Source organism: Peromyscus californicus, unplaced genomic scaffold, assembly GCF_007827085.1.
Source record: "Peromyscus californicus insignis strain IS unplaced genomic scaffold, ASM782708v3 Scaffold_19__1_contigs__length_69161282, whole genome shotgun sequence".
Classification (NCBI taxonomy): domain Eukaryota; kingdom Metazoa; phylum Chordata; class Mammalia; order Rodentia; family Cricetidae; genus Peromyscus; species Peromyscus californicus.
In genome coordinates, this window is record NW_026294491.1 from 8,051,481 (window position 1) to 8,075,305 (window position 23,825).

General features: G+C 50.1%; 2 protein-coding genes across 4 annotated transcripts in view; one reads left to right on the plus strand and one right to left on the minus strand.

Annotated features, from left to right (window-relative positions):
* Positions 1–341: 341 nt before the first annotated feature.
* Positions 342–16,757, minus strand: Rsph1 (radial spoke head component 1). Of its 2 annotated transcripts, none has more exons than XM_052744503.1 (9): positions 16,645–16,757; positions 12,959–13,072; positions 12,753–12,858; positions 7,807–7,897; positions 7,252–7,387; positions 3,794–3,865; positions 2,229–2,388; positions 1,512–1,643; positions 342–523 (listed from the first exon to the last, which is right to left on the minus strand). In XM_052744503.1, exons 1-9 carry the CDS (start codon positions 16,696–16,698, stop codon positions 480–482), a joined length of 909 nt encoding a protein of 302 aa, XP_052600463.1. In that variant the 5' UTR covers positions 16,699–16,757; the 3' UTR covers positions 342–479. The 2 variants fall into 2 exon arrangements, with proteins under 2 accessions (XP_052600463.1, XP_052600464.1); XM_052744504.1 differs by lacking the exon at positions 16,645–16,757 and adding an exon at positions 13,188–13,845.
* Slc37a1 (solute carrier family 37 member 1) overlaps positions 15,844–23,825 on the plus strand; it is a 70,713-nt gene continuing 62,731 nt past the window's right edge. For both annotated transcript variants that reach the window (XM_052744495.1, XM_052744502.1), the window contains exon 1: positions 15,844–16,745. The gene's annotated coding sequence lies outside the window, so the exon portion shown is untranslated. The remainder of the gene's footprint in view (positions 16,746–23,825) is intronic.

Consider the following 23,825-nt stretch of genomic DNA (forward strand, 5'->3'; position numbering starts at 1 on the left):
GGGAGACGCCAGGTGGGAGTCCATATGGCACTGGACCACAAACGAGGCAGGAAACTGCAGTTGCCAAGGAACCTGCAGGGGGCGCTCACTACCAATGCCTGTGAGTGGCCTCGCTCAGCCTGTGGCAGAGACCTTGCTGGGAGATGGAAATCCAAGAAGAGGGCAGAGGATGCAGGCAGCTGGCCTTCTTACAGAGCCTGGGGCACACTCCAGACCCAGTGTTTTGTGAGAGGTGCGTACCTGAAGTCCACACCCGTTGACACCACACTTCAAGGAGTGGTGCCCGTGAGCAGCTGGAAACCAGCCCTCAGATGCTGTGGCGGAGGCGCCTTCACAAACACTGAACACTGGGAGATTTATTTCCAACTGCAAAACAACAACTGAGAGAGAAAGATTGACAGCTGGTTGGTACTAGCCCCAGCTGCCTGGAATAAACTAAGGCACGGCTGGTGTGTCTGTGTTCTTCCACTTCCTCCATCTTACTCCTGGAGGTCTAACTGCTCTTCATCAAAGTTCGTGTTTCCTGGGAAGAAAAGAAAACACGAGAGAAGCATAGAAATTAGTGGTAAAAAACGATTACAACTGTTTAAGCATTTAGCTCTGTTCTCTGCAGGCATTCAGGTCCCTGAGCTAAGGACTCAGGGACAAGCTCCCGAGCTAAGGCTCCTACTCTTACTCGGGGACCAGACATCATCCACTGAGCCCGGTCTCCCTGGACCTGGTCCTAAGCATTCCTCATCTCCATCTCCATCCCCTTCTTTCTTTCTCCCACATCGATTTTTGGGCTACGCATCTTCCATTGGTCCCCCTGGTTCTCGAGCACCCAGCCTGAGGCTTCTGCTTCCCAAAGGCCCCTCGGTCACACCCACAGAGCTGAGGATCCAGTCCAAAGTTCCACCATGAGACGTCAAGAAAGAGTGCACGAGAAAGCTGTGACCTCGTCCCCCACACTCCCCCAGGCTTCAGGTCGTGTTTTTGTCTGGAGTCTCCTCTCGCCCCCATTCTGCCCTTTTTCGCTGCCTCTCAGCCTTTCCACTCATCTGAAGCTGACCCTTCCTGGAAACAGTTCCTGCTCTTGTTCCCGATGAGTTCTTACCTCTCTGGGGGACACGGTGATGGTCTCTAACACTCTAGAGTGAAATTGTGGACATGGGCGGCTCTGGATGAGATCCCTGCCCCTCTACTCCACACTGAGTGTGCCAGAGACCCAGAGCTGTATACAAATGTGCAGGTGTGCCAGGCAGCGGTGGTGGTGCACGCCTTTAATCCCAGCACTCGGGAGGCAGAGCCAGGCGGATCTCTGTGAGTTCGAGGCCAGCCTGGGCTACCAAGTGAGTTCCAGGAAAGGCGCAAAGCTACACAGAGAAACCCTGTCTCGAAAAACCAAATAAATAAATAAATAAATAAATAAATAAATAAATAAATAAATAAGGGACCAGTCACACCAGGCCAGTTCCTGCCATGGACAGGCTCGACTGGGAGACAAGCTGGACTTGGGGATGTATTCTTACCCTGGTCCATGTCGTAACTGTTCTCTCGGCTCTCCTGCCTGAGGGCGTCGATGTCGTCCTCACCGGTCCTCTCCATCTCACCCTCAAAACCTTCTGCCAGAGCCTGGGCTTCTTCTGAGGTGTCACCCATACCTGGGATGAGGACAATGATGGATGACAGGAGGAGGTCACCAGGGAACATGAGTGCAGATATGTGTGTCAAGTGGGTCTCCTGCTCCTGACACCAGGGCCTCCTTTCCCAGCCTCCAAGCTCGAGCCCAGGCCTGGCCATCAGATCACCCCGCCCCATCTCCCAACTCTCTCCACAAGACCACTGTAAAACGTATACAGAGAGACGCTGCTGCCTCGATCCTTCTTCCAACAGGGACATGGGACCCCATTTGCTATTGGCTACCCAACCCAAGTCACGCCTACAGAGAGGCATTGCCAAGTAAACTCTGGCTACTGGGGAATCCCCCAAGGTGGCTAAGCCTACATCATAGCAGGACATTTCTTCCATCCAGCTGATCTGCATTCTTCCCCTCTACTCCCTGGGGGACTCCCATCCCAAACACGTGTACTTATAGCATCCTGCACCCAAACTGACCCAGAGGCCATCTCCCAGAGAGATCAGCTACACTAGATCTGAGGACAGGTGTGCATGTCCCTAACAACCCTGGGGCCCTTGACCTGGCAACCCAGGCATGCCTGCCCTGACAACCCTGGAGTGTTCCGTACCAGCAGCTCCGGGTGCTTCCTCCTGGCCTGGCCCCTCAGCAGGAGGCTGCTCCTCGGAGAGGGTTGGCGTCCACAGGGCCAATTCTGTGATTTTCAGAGCTTTCCATTTTGGAACAATATTCACTAATGTCTCTTCCTCCTCCTCTTCTTCTCCTCTTTCCTATTTTAAGTGCAAAAATACAAAGTCATCGACATTACTATTATTTGGTCTGGAATATTAAAAGAGCACAGGGCAAAGATGGGCTCTGAACTGGGACTTGAGACTTTCGGCGACACCATTCCTGACTGGAACAAGTGTGACTACTGGTGGCATCATCTAAGGGCTGAAGACAGATCTAGCATGAGCCAGACAAGTCAGGAAGCCACAGAGCACAGCCAAGACACTGTGAGGGGCTCTCAGGCTCGGCATGTCCCTCAGCAACTGAGGATAACCGACGAGACACGCTTTTCAAGCCTTGCTCCACTCTCCAGTCCCAAGCAACATCCACTGAGGTAAAGACCTAAAGCCCAAGATGTCCCTATGATGGCAGGGAAATGCACAAACACAGGGGCTCTCCTGGCATGGGTCCAGAGATCAAATTCAACAAAAGAGAGCTGGGAGGTCAACACTCGTAATTCCTACAGGGAACTGGAGCCAGCATGCATCGGTTTTTTTCAAATGTATCTGCCGACTCCTCAATTCTGCAGCTTTTTAAACGTTCCAGAGATCAGAACATCAACCTAAAGAGTCAGCAAAACCTCCTGGACACGGGTGGGAATGTCTGCTCATTCACTCAGAAATGAATTTTTCCATTCGCGAGGAAGACACAAGTGTTCAAGGCCAGTGGTGCCCAAGCCTGCCCTGCTAGGAGTCACCCAGAAGGCTCTCTCAAACACACATGCTGGCCCCCACCCACGCCGCTTCTAACTCAGACGGTCAGGATTGCAGCCTAATAATTTGCATAGGTTCCCAAGTGACCCTCAGGCTGCTGAGCCAAGGACCAAACTCTGAGAACATCCCCAAAGAACGCACCTGTGCTCCAGCAGTAGGTGAACCTTCCCCAAGTGGCAGATGTCCCTTCCTTCAGCAGCTAGCAGTCCACACCTGATGCCTCATCACTTGACACCCCGCACACACACTGTCCCTGAGCGTCCACATCCGGAGCACACACACACCCCTCACACGCACTGTCCCTGAATGCCTAAGAATGATAACATTGATGCCAGCCAGAGAAAGTCAATCTGGTATTAACATCTGTGCTAAACGTAGCAAAGGGACTTACTAACCAGGCTTTAAGAGACGGTCAACCATGAGCCGTGAACAGACACCTGACATTCTTGCTGACAGTTACAGCATTCAGATGCCATTCCGGGACCGACACCTGCCAGAACTCAAGGGTTAGCCAGTTCCTAGCCACAAAATCTAGCTCTGACTCCGGCAGGCATTGTGAAATGGCATCGATCACTTTGGCAGCTGAGCTGCCTAGGAGCATGCTCAACGCCAATCACCTTTTACCTAGCAGGGTCAATGTCACTGGGCTGATATTGGACCTTGGAAACAGAGTCAGTCATATTCTTCGACTTACCACGTCTGTTAGGCGATATTCACCATGCTGTTCACATCCAATGTCAAAGACGTACTTCCCAGGACCAACAGGCTGTAGGGAGAAAGGAACTCAGTGCGTTTTTACTCTTCATGGTCAATGTCGAATAGAAAGTACAAAACGCTTCCTAAGTGCCATGCCCAGAAAGCTCACCCCGAATGACCTCACCGTGCAGAGTCTGAGAAGGGTTACAGAATGCTTCCGTTGACTGACAGCTGGCGGAACTGTTCAAGGGTTTGTTTTTGAAGGTCTCAGCCATGTTTTTACTGCATTGAAAAGGAGTAAGGAATCTATCCACTGTAGAACCTGTAATGAATCGGTGCCTATGGGCAGACTGGCTAGAGAGGGGCTGGCCACCAGCGCTTTGATCTGTTTGCTGTAACACTGGATTTAGTGCCAAGCATTTTTAAATAATTTGTTTACTCATTGATGGGTGTGGGGTGCACATGGTGTCACAGTTCATGTGTTACAGTCAGAGAGCAACTTGCGGGAGTCAGTTCTCTCCTTCCACCGTGTGGGACCTGGGTAGCAAACTCAAGTGGTCAGACTTGGCAGCAGGCACCTTTACCCACTGATCCATCTCACCAGCCCCCCAGGAGATTTTTTTTTTCAAAAAAAAATGATGACACGCACCGTCGCCACTTTGACTTAGAAACCGAGTGTGAGCCACTCCCCGGCCTTACAGATGTTTCCCACATCACCAGTTGTCAACCTGACATTTGCGTTCACCTTGGACCACGAATTGTAATGTGCCTTGTTGACCGATGCTCGGCGTTGCCATGCCGACACCGTTCCTTGTCCAAGCGTTAGCACGAACATGCTGTTTTGTTGTGTTTTGACCCTGTGTCTCGCTCCGTAGCTCAGGCTGGCTCACAATCTCTTCGCTGTCGGCATACACCGACCGCCACCCTAGGCTTTCAATTTTCTAGTCATTACATTCCTTCTTAGGAAACTAAATCCATTTTTCCTTTGTGAGTCTGTTTAGGGACTCTTTCCTCATCTCTGCATTCATAGATGTCACCTCTTTTGATTAGTTTTGTTCATGGCGACATTTAAATATTCCTTCCAGAAAATTCCTTTCTCTCTTTGCTGAAGGATGGACTAATTTTACTGTTCCCTATCCCTTTTATAAAGTGATAGAGCAACTAGACTTTTAAAAATACAACCGGTAGTGGCTCCCTCAGCCATTGTTGACAATAGCATCTGTCACCTCCCCAGACTTTGCCGGGTGATGTGATTTGGGCGGGCTTATCTAGTTATCTAGTTCCTCGACCCATTATTGCCCCTCATGTCTTCATTAGCTGCCAGCCATGTCCTGACCGAGTGTTCGGTGACTTCATCTCTTTCTAGTCTGCCTGCCTTCTCCATCCCTCCTTATCTCCATCCCTCCTCACCCTGCTTTAATGACTTGTCAGCAAGGACAGGGATGGGGGGGGGGGGTTTCTGAGAAAGAAACACAACCAAGTGCTGAGAGGATGAAAGATGCCTGACCCCGCTCGTAACCAGGGAAACACACAGTTTCAAAAAACAAAATGTTTGCATATCAGATTGGAGGAGGGAAAAAAGCAAAGGATGCAGCAGATAAATCCAATGTCCTGAGAACCTGTGATGGGACTCAGGTTCTGTTAGTGAGGGGATAAAGTCGTGCAGCTTTTCAAGACAACGGACAGTGTTTGTGGTGTTTCAAAATATCAGCTCTTTACATTCAGCAGTCCCAGTATTTGGCTGTCAACTGTGAAGGAGGAACCTCCAGTATAGAAGCGCCTCCATCAGATTGGCCTGTGGGGCATGTCTGTGGGGCACTTTCTTAACTGTTCATTGATGTAAGAGGGCCCAGTCCACTGTGGACAGCATCATCCCCAGGCAGGTCAGCCGGAGCCGTATAAGAAAGGTAGCAAACATGGCCGGAGACCGAGGCTGTGAGCAGTGTTCCTCCGTTGTCTCTGGGTCAAGCTCTCGCCCTGCTGGAGTCCCCACCCTCCTTCAATTCCTGTCCTGATTTCCCTCAATGATGGACCTGTGGGAGGAAACAAACCCTTTCCTCCCCAGCTTGCATTTGGACATGCTGTTTATCACACAGAAAGGACTCCGTGTAGATGCATTTCTTCAAAGACAGAATGACAACCAACTTCAGTCTACTGGCTTTCATTCCAGGGTCAGGCACCGCCCCTGTCTAGAAGGTGTAACCTGTGCTCAGGTTGGGTGAGTGGAGGAAGTTAACCGGGGAGCTAACAAAAGCAGAAACACGGAACCAAACGTAGATTAGGCTGGTTCAAAGTTCCTTTCCCTTTAAGGGTCAGAGCAGAGGGGATGCCCTCACTCTGCACCTGGAAAACCTGCTAGGGATTTGGTGTCTGGAGTCAGATGCTTGCTTGAGTTATAGAACAGAAAGGCAGCATGGAGGACCGTTCGGTATGGCCTGCTGAGCCAGGCAGGGCAGGAGCACTGTCTAGACCCGGAGGCCTCCTCTGCATTTTTATCCCACATGCCCAGATGTGCAAGATGATAGATAGCAGGTGTGCCTCTGCATCCTGGTACCTGACAAACTCTCAAAACTGATTCTGCGAAAGCTGATGTGTAAGTGTGTGTGTGCATGTGGCGTACAGAGGTTCTGAGGGAGGAGCAGGGAAGGGGCAGCCACGGGGAGGGGGATGCTAGCGTAGGACACGTTACAGTGTGGGCATTCTTCTGTGCTTTGTATAACTGTAAGCCTTTTACTGACTGACAGAGCAAAGCCTCCAGGTATCCTCTCCCTTTTCAGACTGTCTAGTCTAGCTTATTGATTTCCCCAACAGCTGAGGCTCAAGTTACATGTAAATGAACCGGGGCATGTGGAGAGTCTGAAGGGGGAGTGAGGAAAGTAGCTAGCCATACCCCCTGTCAACTTCCCAGTCAGTGTGCTCAGCAAACTCTCTCTGGGGAGTCTCCCTCCAGCCCTGAGCGGGCTGCGGCGGCTCCCAGGAAAGCCTGGGGAGAAAGCTCGAAAGCTCGCAACTACTGAGATCTCCCATCTTCCTCCCTCTGTGCAAAGCCGTCACCAAAGCCGGAGCCCACCAAACAGCAGCCTGTGAACATGTCTCCAGACCCAGGGCAATCACTCTGGGCCCTTAAAGCCTTCCCAACTGGGAGTGGCAGGCTGGCCTCTGGCATGGGGGGTGGGGGGGAGCTCTGGGATCCCCCTCCCATTCAACATGGTTTACCAGAGGGCAAGAGCACACACAGCCAGCAGAAGATGCCCTGGTACCAAGGGTGCTGGCCTTAATAGAGATACAGGGTGCCACTGGGGCCCCGGGAAACAGGCCCAGCTTTCTGCCTCCACCCCACCCGACTCTGTACTCGGTGGGCATCGAAGAGCTTGGAGTGGTGCAGCTGTCCTCAGCTGGTGGTAATGGAAGGACTCCTCTGAGTGTTTAATGTTAGCACATGGCACGCTGACTTACGTTCTTGTTCAGGAACTTGCCCTGGTACCTGTGGTTCAGGTGGATGAGCTCGGCAGCACCCTCCTGTTGCCCGTTCACCCAGCTGCCGACGTACTTACTGCCTGTCTCTGCATAGAAGTAGGTGCCTTGCCCATGCCTGGCAAAGACGAGACAAGGGCACCTGGTTACTGTCCGCTATGGAGCACCGACCCTAAGGCTGAGGGGGACGTAAGTAGATGCCAGCTTATAGGCAACTGGTTTCCAGTATCTGTGTCCACTTGAAGACTTGGCATGCCACCTACACAGGGTACGTGGAGCCAGCATCATCTGATGCCACAGAGGCCAGCGGCCTGCCCGTGAACCGATTTCCCCGGGCAGAGTCAGGGTTTCCCTGGGGCTGTGGGTGGAGGACCCACGTGTCCTGGCCCGCTGCGGGGAGACAGTCGTCCCTCCTCATCCGCTCTCAGCGGCGCCTCCCCTACACACCTGCCCTTCAGCATGGGACTGCCTTCAGTAGGCATTACCCTGTTCTTACCCCGCAAATGGACCCCCAAAGACTACAGGTAGAAGCCAAACCTTTGATGAGCGAACCACTCCCCCGTGTAGGTGTCGTTATTGACGTAGTAGTACACGCCGTGGCCATGCCTCTGGTCATCTGCCCACTCCCCTACAAAGGACAACACACACGCAAAGTCAGATGAAAAGATCAGACTGATGCTGTGGCCCCTGCTAGCCCAGGAGGATCCAAGCAATGTGTTCTGCAAAAGAGAGAGCGTTGTAACCATAGAGCTAAGCCTGCTGCCCCTCTCCTCTCTGACTCCCCTCCATCCACCTTCCCTTCCCCTTGGGCCAGCTTCAGGGAGAGCTAGCTAAGGAGGGCCGAGTTAGGAGCCCGGGGACACAGATCTGGAGGGTGTAGGCCTGTGAGGTGGGCCCCAGACGTTTTCACGCTTTTGCAGGTTGGTGGGCTTGAGAGGTCAGGGTTGAGACAAGCTTGTCTGACCCTTTGCCACTGACCCCAGCTATCCTCCACATGCCTTGCAGGTACCTGGCAACTCAGCAGCATCTCCAAGCCTTGATGGTCTAGCCTCAGCACTCACTCGGTCTCCCAGCTGGGTACCTGGTTCCAAGGCTGACGCCTTCTTGCCAACTCCTTCGCTCTACCTTTCCTGGCCTGGGGAGCCTGGCCACTCCCCTGCATGTGGGTAGGTCCTGCTAATTTCTCACGCACATGGCAGAAAACCCTAACACTGGAAAACCAGAGCGGAATTCGGAACGCTTGGCTTGGCAGCAAACTGTTTCCAGCCAAAGGGGATTTGACATCAGTCTCTCCAAAACTCTTCAACTCGTACGGCTCCCGCGGAGAGGAAACCAACCAGCGGATACCCAAGGTGGACGTTACCGATCACATATGACCAACAGCAAATCAGCACCCGGATACAACTTTCTAGACTACTACCCGGATGGAACTTTCTAGAACGGAACGAGTAATTAAGAACTAATCGAGATCAGTTTGTTTCAAGAGAAAAAGGATGCTTTCGTCTTCTAGTCTCTCTACAGAAAACTACGCCAACTGTTTTCTTGTAGGAAGACTACTGGCTAGCACCGGCGGAAGACGCCTGCCTTGCACGTGGGAGGCCCTGGATTCGATCCCAGTGCTAAAGAAAAGCCAAAACAGGTGAAGGAGAGCCACTCCAGAATTCTACGAGGATGTCGGCCATTAATTAAAAATACACCCCAGGATGCCTTCTTAAGCTCTGTGTTGTTTATGGCACTTACATTGTTAATTTTAAAATGTTCAGTTTATTTCAATTCCCCATTACAAACGAAAATTCGTTTTTATAGCAACTCTATATCCTTTTCCTTAAAGAGGACCCTAGAGTGTGTGTAAACTTCTGGCTGACACAAACACCAGAGACATTTCCACATCCACGAAGGGAACATACACAATGCTAACAAAATGTTAATTATCCAAACTATCCATTTCCACAAACAAATCCCAAGGTGTTTCCAAAACTAGGAATTCTATAGAGTTTGCCTCCCTTCTCCAATATTTGCTCACAAAACATCCTGGCCGCCTTGTGAACTAGAACATCTGCAGAAATGGACAGCAGAGGACCCCCACAGGCTTACACCAGATGAAGACAGAGACCCAAAAGGATGTGATCGGCAGCCTGGGGCAGGAGGCAAGAACAGGACCTCAAAGGTGAACGGCAGCTCAGCACATAGCGGCCTCGCCAAACACACACAGAGAGACGGGAATGGCGACTGCTAGGGGTTCAGAAAGAGGACTGGGTCCCCCAATAAGATGCGAAACAGGGACCGGAGCAAGAGAGATGGAGAATCCAAAAATTAAGATCATTCACTAAAATATACATTTGGTGCCAGGTCTGTAGTAATCGTGGGACAGCGCACACCATGGCCAAAGATCTGGGGGTTGTCCTGGACCTTCAGAGCGGCATCGTATCTGCGTCTGCAGCATCCGCCAGTTTCTGCGGTGGAATATTCCCACTGAGGCCAATTTGGAGCTGTTTATGGAGCTGCAAGAAGTGCAAAATTGGCTACCGTGAGCTACTCAGAGCTGCTCTAGCACACCCTGGGGCAAAGCGGCCACAGCTGGAACAGTTACTTCAGATGGTTTCCTTCCCCCAAAAAAAGATCATAACAAAAGGAACCCATCTCTCTTCTCTCGCCCTTGGGAGCCGGGCTCCAGGCTGGCGTGACAAGAAAAACATTGTGTGTTTTACAGAAACTTTTCAGAAGTGAAAGAGGACAGTTAAACTGCAAACACGCTAGATTTCATGTTGGTGAGGACCCATGAGCACAGGCTACACCACCTGAGAAACTTGTGGGAGGCTCCGCTCAGCCTAGGAAACCCTGTGCAATGGAGCAGAGTTGCTCAAAGGAAGGGGGCCTGCACCCGCTTCAGGTTTCAGTGGCCAGGAATCAAGGCTCCTGAATGGCATTTAGAAACATATGATTCCTGCTTTCAATTTACATCTAACCTTTTTTGGAAACTTATTAAACAATTCTTTCTTACTCTCATCATTCTTGGTCTCCTCACCAGACCTCGAGTATGGGGGAGGAGGTACCTGCCAATTAAGTCCTTAAAACCCCTTGAACAGTGAGATTTGATGAGGCTTGGGGTTTCGGAAAGTGTATATATATGCCAGCATGGCCATGCACACCAACTTCTAAGGAACAGAAGCCCACACTGGACCCTTCTAGAACTCACACTACATACCCGTTCATCTGACTAGTCACCAGTATTATTTGTGGTTTCCTTTATAATAAACAATTAACAGTGTTTCTGTGAGTTCTGTGAGCTGTAAGAGAAGATCATTGGCCCGGAGATAGGGTTAGGGGACCACCTAGTTAGCAAGGAACTGGGGCAGAAGTGTGAGCAGCCTGGGAGTTTCTAGCATGACCACTGCATCTGAGTCGGGGGACAGCCTTGTAAGGACGAGCCTTCCCTGAGGCTATGGTAGCTGGTGCCCCGATTGAACCGACTCCTTGGAAAGCCATTGTCGGCAGAGCTGGGGGATTGCTTGGTGTGGATACCCATGCTTGAGCTCACAGGTCTTGTGCGTAGACTTTTCAGCTGGTGCATCTCCACGTGAAGAATTCCTGACGCCTCTTCCCTTCGGTGGGGAGGCGCTGTACCCACACTTGGATATGTCTTACCAAAGAGGACCTCTTTGTCTCCTAATCTTCATGCCTAAGTCTATATTAAAATATCTTTAATAAAATCCCCAACCCTGCTTCAGAGAAAGACTTCCTAAGACCCTCCCCTTTTAATGTACTTTATATGAAACCCAAATTGTATTAACATCTACCCTGAGATCAAAAGTGACAACAAGATTAGGCTCCCAGGGGTCTGGGAGGAATTCAGTTAAGCCCCGAATCGAATCGTCCAAAGCTCGTTACAAAGCAGACGGCGCTTCTGTCGACCAAGTCCGATAAGGGTTAGGAACAAACCAATTTAAGCTCCACGTCTAACGCAGAGGCGTAAACGCCTCTGCGCCATCTCGGAGTCCAGGAGAAGCCCCTTCCTTTGCTGTCTGTTAGTTTCAGTTTTATCTGGAAGCAGGGCGGGTAGCTGCTGTGGTCTGGATAGGTGTCCCCCAAAGGCCATGTGTAGAGGCTTGGTCCCCAACTACTGTACTGTTGGGAGCTGTGGAACCTTGGGGAGATAGAATCTAGTGAAAAAAGCTGGGTCACTGGGGACATGCCCATCCCTCCTCCCTCTGTTTCCTGGCCACCATGAGGCGAGCAGCTGGGTTTATGGAAGACTCCCACCATGATGCTCTCTGCCTTGCCACAGGCTCACATGTTTACAGACTAAAATCGGGGGATGGAGAGATGGTTTAGCGGTTAAGAGCACTTGCTGCTTTTGCAGAGGACCCAAATCAGCACCCACATGGTGATTCACAAACATCTATAACTCCAGAACCCGGGGCTCCAATGCCCTCTTCTGGCCTCTGTGGACAACGTATGCACGTATTTCACTGGTGTATGTGCAGGTAAAATACCCATGCCTGTAAAACGCCCATGCACATAAAAATAACCCAATCTTAAAATCTCTAAAAGTAAAAATAAGCCTTCCTTTCCTGAAGATGAACATCTCAGGTGTTAGTTAGCTCGCATTTTAAGGCTATGTCACCCTCATTAGAAAGTGAGGTTGTCACGTAAAGTGCATCATGGTCCTTGCCAACAAGCTCTTCCCTCAAGGCAGGAATGTCTATAGGCATTACACACATTTCAATCTATCCCATCTGCATGCTACAGATAAGAAAGCTGAGACAGAGAGATGACATACAGAGTCACACCTACTGTCCCCACAGTCACAGCTGAAGACACAGATCTTTTTGGAAATCGGATGGAAACTAGAAGACCCTTTCTGGGGACAGGAGAAACAGAGAGTAGAGGAAAACCCAAACATACCAACCAGCATACCCTTTCTGAAGTCCACAGCCTACTTCCTGCCTTCTCCTGTCCTGGCTCTGGGATTAGACTTGTACCCACCAGGTACATAGGAACCGGAGCTTCTTAGAAATAAGCTAAGAGTCTTCCTGGGGCATGACATTAGCATGTAAGGAATGGGAGACTGGAAAAGACATCACAGTAAGGCAAAATGCCTGGATAAAGGGACTCCATGGTCTAAAGAAACATGGCCATCAGAAGAGGGATTGGGCAAAAACAGAAAACAACAAAGACAGCTTCAGAGGAATGATGCCATAGGCTGTCGTGGGTCTAGGCCACACCTAGATTCTGTGCCCACCCAGAAACCCCCTTTCACTTACTCTAAGTCTCGGCTTACAGGAGGGCATGTTTAGTTACTTAAAAGACTTCTGGCCTCTATGACAATGAAGGAAGGAACACATTTTTGTTGTTGTTGTTGAGTGGTAGATCTAGTGAACGTTAAGCTCTCTTATACACTTTAGTATCTGCAGATGAGCTCTATGTCAGAAACAACGTGTACAGCAAAACCAAAAATCTTCTCCGTGGTGATGGCATGTTACCTTCATATCTGGATCCATCTGGATAGATAAAGGTGCCTTGACCGTGTTTTTTATTTTTAATATATTCTCCGATGTATCGAGCACCATTCTTAAATTTGTAGACCCCCTGAAACACACCGATGACACAGTTCTTAGCAGCCCTAAATCCGACATGTACTAAGACAATATTTAAGAGAAAACCAGCTTCCTAGGTCCCCAATTCTGACCTGGCCATTTCTTTTTCCAAATTCATAGTGTCCTTCGTATGTGTCTCCGTTGGGCAATCTCGCTTTCCCGTGTCCATGCCGTTCTCCCATTTCATTTCGCTCCCCCTCATATTCCTGGGCAAAAGAAACACGCCAATTGTGGCTGCTGTTCAACAGCCCCTGCGCATGAGCCAAGCGTTCTATAACTATTGTACTACTGAGGCCTCCCAACCTTGGGCACTGTATTCACCTGTCACATTGCCCTGGTGAGGCAGGTAACCAAGCCTGATGGGCAGAGCCCCGGTCCAAGGTCTCACAATTAATGCATGTGTCCATGGAGGGAGAGCTCCCTCCAGCATTTGAGCACGTGGTTTATTATGCTCATCCTGACACTGTGAACATGAACCAATGAAGGGAAGATGCTAGATGCGCAGTCACCACAGGCATACGTTTAGAGAGTTGATGCAGGTGGGACAGGTCCCCAGCCTTCACAGACGCCTCCCTCTTCACTCTCTCCATCATTCAGGACTTAAAATGCAAATACCCTAAGAGAAGGGCTCTTCCTTCATGGGTTTGCTGGAGAGTCTGTGGTCTGCCAGAGGTCTGTGTCCTGCTGGGAAGTTCTGCTGTGAGGGAGAGGGGAAGGAGACTCAGAGATTCCACTAATCTTATTGTCCGACTCCCTATCAAAGGACTTACAGTCCAAACACTTTTGGCCCTGGGACTGGAGAGATGGCTCAGGGGTTCAGGGTACTGGCTGCTCTTGCAGAAGACCTGGGTTCAGTTCCCAGCACCCACATGGTGGCTCACAATCATCTGTAACTCTAGTTCCAGAGGATTCAATGCCCTCTCCTGGCCTCCTCAGGCACTGCATGCCATGTGATAGACAAGCAGAAAAAAACACCCATACACACAAAATAAATTAATCTTAAAAAAAAAAAAAGTAAAAAAATAAATCAGTTCTAACCCAATCTGAAAAAGCTATGAATCTATCTTGTAAGTAGATTGGACTGGGGTAGAGCTCAGTGTGAGTGGGGCTGCCTAGCATATACAAGACCCTGGGTTTCACGCCTTACACACACACACACACACACACACACACACACACACACACACACACAAAGATGTTTGCAAGCAGTACCACTTGTGTTTTGTTTTGTTCTGTGTGTGTGTGTGTGTGTGTGTGTGTGTGTGTGTGTGTGTGTGTGTGGTTTTTGAGACAGGGTTTCTCTGTGTAGTTTTGGTGCCTGTCCTGGAACTCGCTCTGTAGACCAGGCTGGCCTTGAACTCACAGAGATCTGCCTGGCTCTGCCTCCTGAGTGCTGGTATTAAAGGCGTGTGCCACCATTGCCTGGCTCAAGCAGTACCACTTATAAGGTCTGAGGCAGAAGGATTGCAAGATTGCTTGAGCCATGAGTTGGAGGCCAAACCTAGCCACATAGCAGACCCCTGCCCCAACTCCAAAAACAAGTAAATAAAAAAAGTAATGCAAGCTTGCAATTCTCCTGCTTTTCCTGTACTTTCTGAAATAAGTGTTCTCTGGCTCATATACATGGATGTACGGTGCATATAGTACATAATATAATGGCCAGAGCATTCCATAATGGTGCAACATGGCTAGCTTAAAATATCATGCTGCATACTTTAAACATACACAATTAACATATTCATTTAGACATTTTAAAACATGATCTGTGAACTTGGACCTGTGTCTATTACAGGTACAGGACATCAAGTGGAAGGCTTTAGAAACAAACAGGCAGGCATTTCTTGCCTTCTTCTAGCCCCTTTTAGCCCAGAAATTCCTGCCTAGAATATAAGCCTGTGACCTTACAGATTGTTTTCAGGGTGGTTTCAAACCACAATGTGGTGGTTTGAGTGAGAATGTCCCCTTAAGCTCAGACATTTGAACACTGATTCCCTACTCGGTGGCACTATTTGGGGAGGTAGTGGAACCTTGGGAGGTAGAGCCTTGCTGGAGGAAGTATGTCACTAGGGACGGACTTTGGGGTGTTAATAGTCTCACCCCACTTTCTGCTTGCAGTCTGTGCTCCTGTTTGAAGACGCGCACTCTCAGCTTCCGTCTCCTGCTACCATGTCTCCCTCCCCTCCCCCCATACCTGCTGTTTATCTATATGCCTTCCCCACCGTGATGAACTTTTATCCTTTTGGAACTGTAAGTCTAAATAAACTCTTCCTTCCATGAGTCACGGTGTTTTATCACAGCAACAGAAAAGTAACTAATACACACATGTGCAGAGTCCCTGGTCCGATCCTAGAGGCCTCCCAGTATGGCCAACGCTGAGCCATTGGGGTGGATCCCTGCTCCCATCTCAGGGACCTACCAACCTGCCCAACACTGACTGAGCTGTGGGGGTGACTGAGCAGAGAAATCCTTTCAGCTGATCCACGGGTGGTCTGCCTTCATACCTACAGGCTTAAACATGTTACAAATCAGGTGGAGAACAAACTAGAAACTTGGATGGACAGGAATGTAAGTTGAATATGAGCAGAAGCAAACCGTAAATTAGTGACCTCTGTGTGTGTGTGTGAGTGTATGTGCGTGCGTATGAATAAGTACATGTCCATGCCCATCTGTAGGAGCCAGAGACTGACAGGCAGTGTCTTCCTCAATCCTCTCTACTTTATATTTTGACACAGATTTTCTCACAGAAGCTGGAGCCCACCTATGGCAGCGAAGCCGGCCAGCCCGTGAACTCCTGGGATCTTCCTGTGCCCAGTTTTTGACATGGTAGCAGAATCTAAACTCAGGTCTTCATGTTGGGCAGCAAGCTCCTCACAGACTGAGCCATCGCCCTGGAAACGTTTAGAAGTAGAACCCCGAGAAACCAGTGAGAAGGTCAGCTAGATTATTAAAAAGGAGGGAGCTAAGCCAGGATGTACTTAGCAATTTCAGGTGAAATACCAGTCTCCCGACTAATTGCATGGAGATTGTGAAGCCTAGATTTCACACCAGAGTCTGCCTGCCTTTGGCACTAGCTCCTTGCTGTTGGGAGCACGTGACTCCTAGGCATTTCTGCCTCTTCACACTAACCAGGCTGCTCCAGGGCATAGAGCAAGCAGAAGCTGAGAGGTGATGGCCAGGGACCAACCAGCAAAGAGGTCTGAGCAGGTGCCAACCCTGCATTACATAGGAGGGGCCCGGGTTTTCACTTTATCCTCAAACTCTCTTTGCTCACACACAGCAAGCCTGTTCCCACTCTGTCAGCCAGGGAGTGGTCACCTCTTGTTTAAGGAGTAACCGCCGGCCCACAAGGCACTCAAGTCAGAGCACATCGCTGGCTGGGAGTCTTTTGCCTCTCCTCTAATGTCTACACTTAGGAAAGTGATCCCAGTGGCTTGGGACAGTTCAGAGAAACTGATCCAGACCTACGTGGTGAACTCTTCAGAGCCCGGGACACCTCAGCACCGTGCAGTGAGTTGCCAGGAAACAGCCTTCGCCATCCTTTTTCTCATGCCCTCTGCCTAGAAATCTTCGCCTTTAATGGGAGGCGGGATGGGAGCGGGGAGGGGGGTGGAAACAAGACGTCACGGCGTTTCACCTTTCAGAGCGACTTCCTGGACGCACCGCCGCCGGTGTGGCCGGCGTGGTCCTGTCTGCGACCTCTCGGCCCGCTGGTCCCCACGCCTCCCGCTCCGGAGCTGCGGCGCACCCCAGAAATCCCTCCCTGGCCAGGAGCTCTCACCCCAAGATCGTTCTCTCCTTCCTCCTCTAACTCCTCGGAGCCCAGGTCCGACATGATCTGGTCTCAGCTAGGATCTCCGGAGTAGCGTCTCTACCAAGCAGGTACCAGCCACCCCCGCCCGCGTCTCGCGTCGCCATGGAGACGCTGCCCGGCCCGCTTGGCTCTCAGCCTAAAAGGGTGGCGGGAAAGGGCGGGACGAACGGTGTGGGAGGAGTCAAGGGCTGGGATTGTGTTCTAGCAACTGGAAGGGCATCTCTGCCAATCGCCGCCCGCCCGGGAAGAGGGAGGAGCGGGGCGGGGGAGGGGGGTAGAGGAGTGGCGCAGAGTCGGGGGCGGCTTGGCGACTTGGTACTCCGCACAGATCTGACAGTCTAACCTGAACAGTGTCACTGGCCTCTGGAATGTCCTCAGTGATCTGATTTATGGACGCCACTAGGAGCCACCTAAAAAGCTGACCTCCAGAAGGACGAGAGGCGCGTCTCAACTCTGGGCCCTGCCTCTTGGTCCCTTGGGTCCTCCGGGGGATGCTGCAGAACCCTTCCAGGTTCTTCTAAACTGAGATGTTTGTGGTCTCCAGAGGCGTGTACACACACGCGAGTCTTTTCTGTTTTCTGTCAACACGTCCACTCTGGAACAACGAACTCTGGTCTTGCACACTGACCCGGGTCAGGGTTTAAGCATCTCAACCAGCCCCTACTCAGGTGACTCCTGGGCTCTCACTTACCGGTGACCCATATTCATTCGGCTCTGTCCTCTGGTGCCTCGTCTGGTGCCTCTGGCTTCCTCTCAAATGCCCAACCTGTCATGCCACACATACAGGCCCACTCATTCACATGGGCTCTCCTTTGCTTCTACTCCGGGGTGGGGAGGGGGCGCTCCAGTGCCATATTCCACCCTGCAAGGCCCCTCTGGATCCCCTTCCCACTCCTATGCTGTCCTCTGGGGCTCAGACCTTCCTTACTCCCCCACTAAGGCAAGACTTTCTGCCCACGTGTCTGGCCTCCTAACATGCCCACACCTTCCCCTGTTCAGAAACCCAAATGCACACAGGCTTCCTGCATGTCCCCAGCCTCCTCTCCCTGCACTAGTTTTCCTGCAAACAAATCAAACTACCCAATCCTCCGGTCCCCTACTTCTGGCTTCTACCTGGGTCAGCCCAACTGACTCCCTGGAATACTTGCTTCCCCACATTGGGAAACACACCAGCACACCTTTCTTCAAAGACTGGCTGAGGGACTGTCTCCCCAGTCAGCTTCGGGTACAGGATAAAGATATTCTGGAGGAAGGAGAGGGGACTGGAGATTGGGAAAAGGACCTCAACTCTATCGCTCATCCCTTGCAACGGCAAGCATGTGATAAAATGTGAAATTTAACTTGAGGGCAGTTCTTCATCTTTACTTGACAAGTCAGAATGCTAATATGCAGCGTACTGATTGACACACATACTCACCAAGTGCCGGTCTCTACAAACATGGCCTACACACACCCACTGTAGTTACCAGTGTGTGTGTGTGTGACACTTAGAATCTGCTCTTGACACTTCACGTGACAGTTCCTCGTCATTGTGATGGCTAATTCCGGTTGCCAAGCTGACAAAGCTGGGGAGAAGGAATTTCAGTTGAGGAATTGTGTCTTGGTCTGTGGGTATGTCTGTGGGGGTATTTATTTTCTTACTTGCTAATTGGTGGAGCAGGGTCCAGCCCACTGTGGGTGGCACCATCTCTAGGCAGGTGGGTTGTGTAAGAAGGTATCTGAGCAGGCGGGAGGGAGCAAACCAGTAGGTGGACCTCCTCCTGGGTCTCAGGTTTGGTCCCTGCTCAGGCTTTCCATAATCGATGATTGATTATGGTCTGCAACCTGTAAGCCAAATAAGCCACCCCTGCCCCTGAGTGGCTTTGGCCCCTGCTGTTTTACCATGGCAACAGAAAAGCAAAACACAACACTCACCATGCTGTGTGGCGGGTTTTATACCTGAGCCTTTGATCAGCATCCTTGTAAGTTTGACCTGTTACATCTCACAGTGCTGGGATATCTCCTGCAGAATGCAAGTGTTGTTGACATATGTCGGTGACTTTTCCACCACTATGACAAAATATCCAAGGCCACAGCTTGGCTCATGGTTACAGAGGTTTTAGTCCATGGGTAACTGGCTCTGCCACTTTGAGGCCTCTGTCAGCATTACCTGTGGGTGGAGTTTTCTGTCCCACCAGTCAGTTCCCAAATAACCACACAGAGACTTAATATTAATTATAAATGCTCGGCCAATAGCTTAGGCTTGTTTTTTAGCTAGCATTTGTAACTTAAATGAACCCATTTCTATTTATGTGTTGCCTGGAGGCTCGTTTACCTCATGTATGTACTTCCCATCCTGCTCGCTCTGTGTTGCATGCCATCTCCTCAGGCTCCACCCATCTTCTCCCCAGCATTCTCACTGCCCTGAAAATCCTGCCTAGCCACCCACCAATCAACTTTTTATTAACAATGAGAGTGACACATCTTCACAGTGTACAGAAGGATTATTCCACAGCAATTACCAGAACCCTGGTCATGAGGTCTGCCTCTGGGTGTGAACATTTATTTGGATTAAGAACAAAAACATAGAGTATATACAGAGAAATGGGGAAATTAATTCAAATTTTTATCCTGAACTGTGGAGAGAGAAATTCTCAATTTCTCTGCCTCTGTTCCACAATAATGTTACCATCTATAGAAAAGATAAGGAAATCTGAACATGTAGATTAGCCTTGGGTCCATGTTACTAGAGCTGAAAGATGAGTCTTTATCTGGAGAGAGTCCCAGCTCTGGCACCAGGACTTCAGAACATGACCTGTCCTCACCTAGCATAGAATGTGCTAGAGAAATTCAAATCCTCATGGCCCTCTCCATTACATCTGCATGTCATGTCATGGTGGGAATGAGTTACAGAGGAAACCAATCATGACCCAGAAGCCTCCTTTTAGGGCATGCCTCAGTGGTCTGACTTCCTCCAGTTAGGCCCTCATTTTAAAGGTTCCACCATCCTCTACTAGTGCCGCAGGCTGGTGACCAAGCTTCAGCACAGGAGCCCTTGGGAAACCCTTGCAAACCACGGCAGCTGGTGCCAAGGAGAGGCCTTTGCAAAGTGAACAGGCCTCGGGGGCTTCCACCTCACCAAATGGCATCCAGGCTGCTACACAGGAGGCTTCCTGAAGCACAGGACATATCACTTGTCCTCTGCCCTTGTATCTTTTACCATGTGAAGACAGAGCAAGAAGACCATCCTGGGACGGCCTCGGGATCCCTGAGGAGGCAGAAATAGGGTAGGAGTTGAGTCTTTCAGCTTCACTTAAGGATATCCATTTTGATGAGAAACTTAAACCACCCTAACAGGACCAGCAAAGGCTGTTTATTCCGAGTCTGCTGAGGCAAGGGAGCTGGTGGCCATCACCTGCGTTTCAGGGGAGAACAAGGGCAGAGAGAGCAGGATGGTCCCTAGTGGAGAGAGGGAATGGCTTTGGCCTTGGGCTCCTGAAGCAGGTGGTTACATAATGGCCAGGGTGTGTATTTGGCCTTCTTGGTTGGTCCTAGTTTAAAACGGGAATAAAAATGAGGAATGTTGCCTGCTATCAATCAGGTCTTGGCCATTTTGGTGGTTACAACAGTTACTGTTTGGCTTCCTGGGGTTTTGGAGAGAGAGCAGATGGCATCCTCCAAGCCTGGCTTAGAGACAGCAGCTGATTCGTTGATGCGGATGTTGTCAGTTTGTTTTTTTTTTTTTTTTTTTTTTGAGACAGGGGGACCAAGCTGGCCAAAGCTTGCTCTGTTATTGTCCTTGAACTCCCCATCTTTCTGCTCCCCTCCTCCAAACTCTGATTACCATCTTGTATCACCATGCCTGACTCAGTGTTCTGTTTTGATACACCGTCTGGCCATTGTCCATTTCTATATCCAGCCTCTTATGTGGTTTTGCAAATTACAATTTGTATTAACTCAAAATATTTTACGGCTCTCTTTTTTGCTTTTGGGATGTAATACTTTAAACAATGATAACACAATCATCTTATCCTATTAATTTAAGTTCATCTAAAAGTTTGGTGTAAATGGGAAGAAAGTAGATTGTAAAGCAAGCATCATTTGATGGAAACATTAATGAAGCTTTAATATGTACATAGACTCTGGGCTCCCATTGCTGGTTTTTCTTTGAAGCATCCTTAGGAAACACCCTGCCCTCCAGCCTCAGTTTCCCACTCTGTAACCTAGAGATAATAAGCTTTTAGAGGGTGAGAGATGATGCCTGATTAATGTGTTATTTGTTGGAACAGCTAGGTAATGAGAGCAATAAAGACAGACAAAGATTCTCACAGCAGCCGCTGCCCCCTCTCACTCTAGGGAGCCCATTCTGTGCTGCAGGGCTGTGGAGCCAAGTGAGCACACCTCTGTCAGCCAACATGATCACCCGTGTGGAGAATCACCCATAGGCTTTCTAGAGCACATACTGCAGACCCCTCAAACAGGGTCTCCTCCAGAAGGCGAAACTCAGCCAAACCCTCAGGCCGGAACCCTGAATGAATAAACAAGCCGCAAGTAATTAACATACAAGGCCCTCAAATTATAGTTCCTCAGTTCCAGAGATGAAAAGATTATAAACACATGTTAGCAGCTTCTCTGGTAAGGAAAAAGTTGAGTGTGGGGAGATTGGGTGAGCAACACTGTGTCTCTATTTGTTGGAGGTTTCCACATTTGTTTCAACTGAGTATGTCATTTCTATAGTGAAAAGTATTTTAAATGCTAGAAGCTGAGAATGGCAATGTAATCAAGTATGTGAAAACAAATGTTAGCTTTTTGGACCATAAAAGTGTCAGAAATTCAGGTTTCATATCCGCGCTAACGAGGACAGGGGTAAACACGTGCTGAGTTCTGAGGCTCCGCTGGTGCTGTGTAAGCGCCTGTCTCATGGGTTATCTTAGAAGCCCTGGCTGTCACTTCATCATTGTACAGATAAGTACAAAGTCACAGAGAGCTGAGATCACTGTCAAAGACCGAGCAGAGCAGCCGCTGGGTTCAGAATGAGCTATCTGATTCAAGAGCAACTTCCACCAAACCCCTGATCTCTGATTTAAGGGCGGCTATAGCTCATTTCGACTGACCCTCATTTGTCTCCCAAGCAGGGACCCACTGGCTCTGACAGTCTTCCACTGAAACTCTTGAAAGTGACTTAAGCAAACCACATTAAGCCATGGCTGCTCTGTCAAGTCCTGAGCAGTGGGTACCAGCAGTGCGACAGAGCCCTAAGTGTGCTGTTTTATTTTACCTGTCGGAATGAGTCGTCTTCTCAAAGCTTTCCGGTAACTTACAGAAATTTCATTCAACTGCACGTGTAGCAATTATCCACATAATTGTCAGAAACGGCAGGGACGAAGATGCAGACACCCTGGCAAAGACTTTGCCTCGCTAGCTAGAGATCAGGGACTTGTATCTCTAGCCAGGGGAAGATCTCTTTCTCATCAGGCCCCTGGAGAGAATTTCCAACGTGCACCAGCAGGGGGCGCCGTCGTGCAGTGTGAAAGGCTTCCCATCAAGCCCCGTGGGCCCCTTGCTGTGTCATTATCCCCAGCCAGAAGTACAGCAAGTGCAGCCCCCCAGGGATAGGCCCAGATGGCCAGCCCTGTGATGAGAGAGGACAGGGGCCTTCTGGCTCCCTCTGCTCCACTTCCCCGACTGAAACCTTCCTGTCTCTTTACCTGCCTCCGACTGAAACCTTCCTGTCTCTTTACCTGCCTCCCTTTTCACTGGAAAAGAAAAGAAAAAGAAGGAAGGAAGGAGAAATATCCCCACTGACCAAGCTCGTGTGTGTGTGTGTGTGTGTGTGTGTGTGTGTGTGTGTGTGTCCAGGGTGTGTGTGTGTGTGTGTGTGTGTGTGTGTGTGTGTGTGTGTGTGTGTCCAGGGTGTATGTGTATCCAGGGTGTGTGTGTGTGTGTCCAGGGTGTGTGTGTGTGTGTGTGGTATGTCTGTCTGTCTCTCTGGGGTGTGTGTGTGTCTGTGTCCAGGGTGTGGGTGTGTGTGTGTGTGTGTGTGTGTGTGTGTGTGTGTGTGTGTGTGTGTATGTGTATGTCCAGATGTGTGTGTGTGTGTCCGGGGTGGTGTGTGGCCAGGATGTGTGTGTGTGTGTGTGTGTGTGTGTGTGTGTGTGTGTGTGTGTGTGTATGTGTGTGTGTCTGGGGTATGTGTGGCCAGGATATGTGTGTGTGTGTGTGTGTGTGTGTGTGTGTGTGTGTGTGTGTGTGTGTGTGTATGCTGGTGAGAGCACCATGTCTTTCTGGATGAGATTGCCAAGGAAACTGGCCATGAAACCACCTACCAGGGCTCTACCTCTGTAGCTCCCATAGCCTTTCAGGCCCACCTCCCAACCGGAGGCTCTGTCTGCCTGTCAGTTGCCATGGTGACGGGCCGAGGCCTGAATGTGCCCCTTCTGGGCTCTCACGTGGAGAAAAGGCCTTAAGAACGCAGGAGGTCAGGAAAATGCAACTGCTCAAACAAAGAGCAGGTTTTCAGCCGAGTCGCTTCAGCTCTGCCTTAAGTGTGGAAATACACAGCTGCTTTCTGATGGTCGCCGTGGTCCTGTGAAGGTAACGATGGGCCTCACTGCATGCTAACCATGTAGTGACAGAAAATTCTATTGTAAAAAGTGGTTTCTGTAGCACCACACGTTGGGCCTGTAGCAGGAATCCAGTCCAGGGTTGGGTCTCCCTGAAGTCTGTTTAGGAAATGGTAAAATGAGGACAGTGGTGTCCTGCCCCCTGGGCTGCCACAAACCCTGAAAGAGACGCTTGTCATGAGCACAACACCGTGCCGAGTGCACGGCCAACCTGGCGTAGGTAGCACCCATTATTAATGACGCTGATGTGACTGGCTGTATCCGTTACTTTTCTGTTGTTATGATCAAACACTCCAACCCAGGCAACTTGGAGAAGGAAGAGTTTATTTGGCCGGCAGTTCCAGACGGAAAGAGTCCATTATGGCAGTGAAGCAAGGTGACAAGCGGCAGGCATGGCGTTGGGAGCAGACAGCTGGGAGATCACATTTCAACCACTAACACAAAACAGAGACAGCAAAGGAAGTGTCCCGAGGCTTCCCATCTCAAAGCTGCCTTCAGTGACCACCTAAACCTCCCCAAACAGTGACACTAACTTCAAATGCCCAG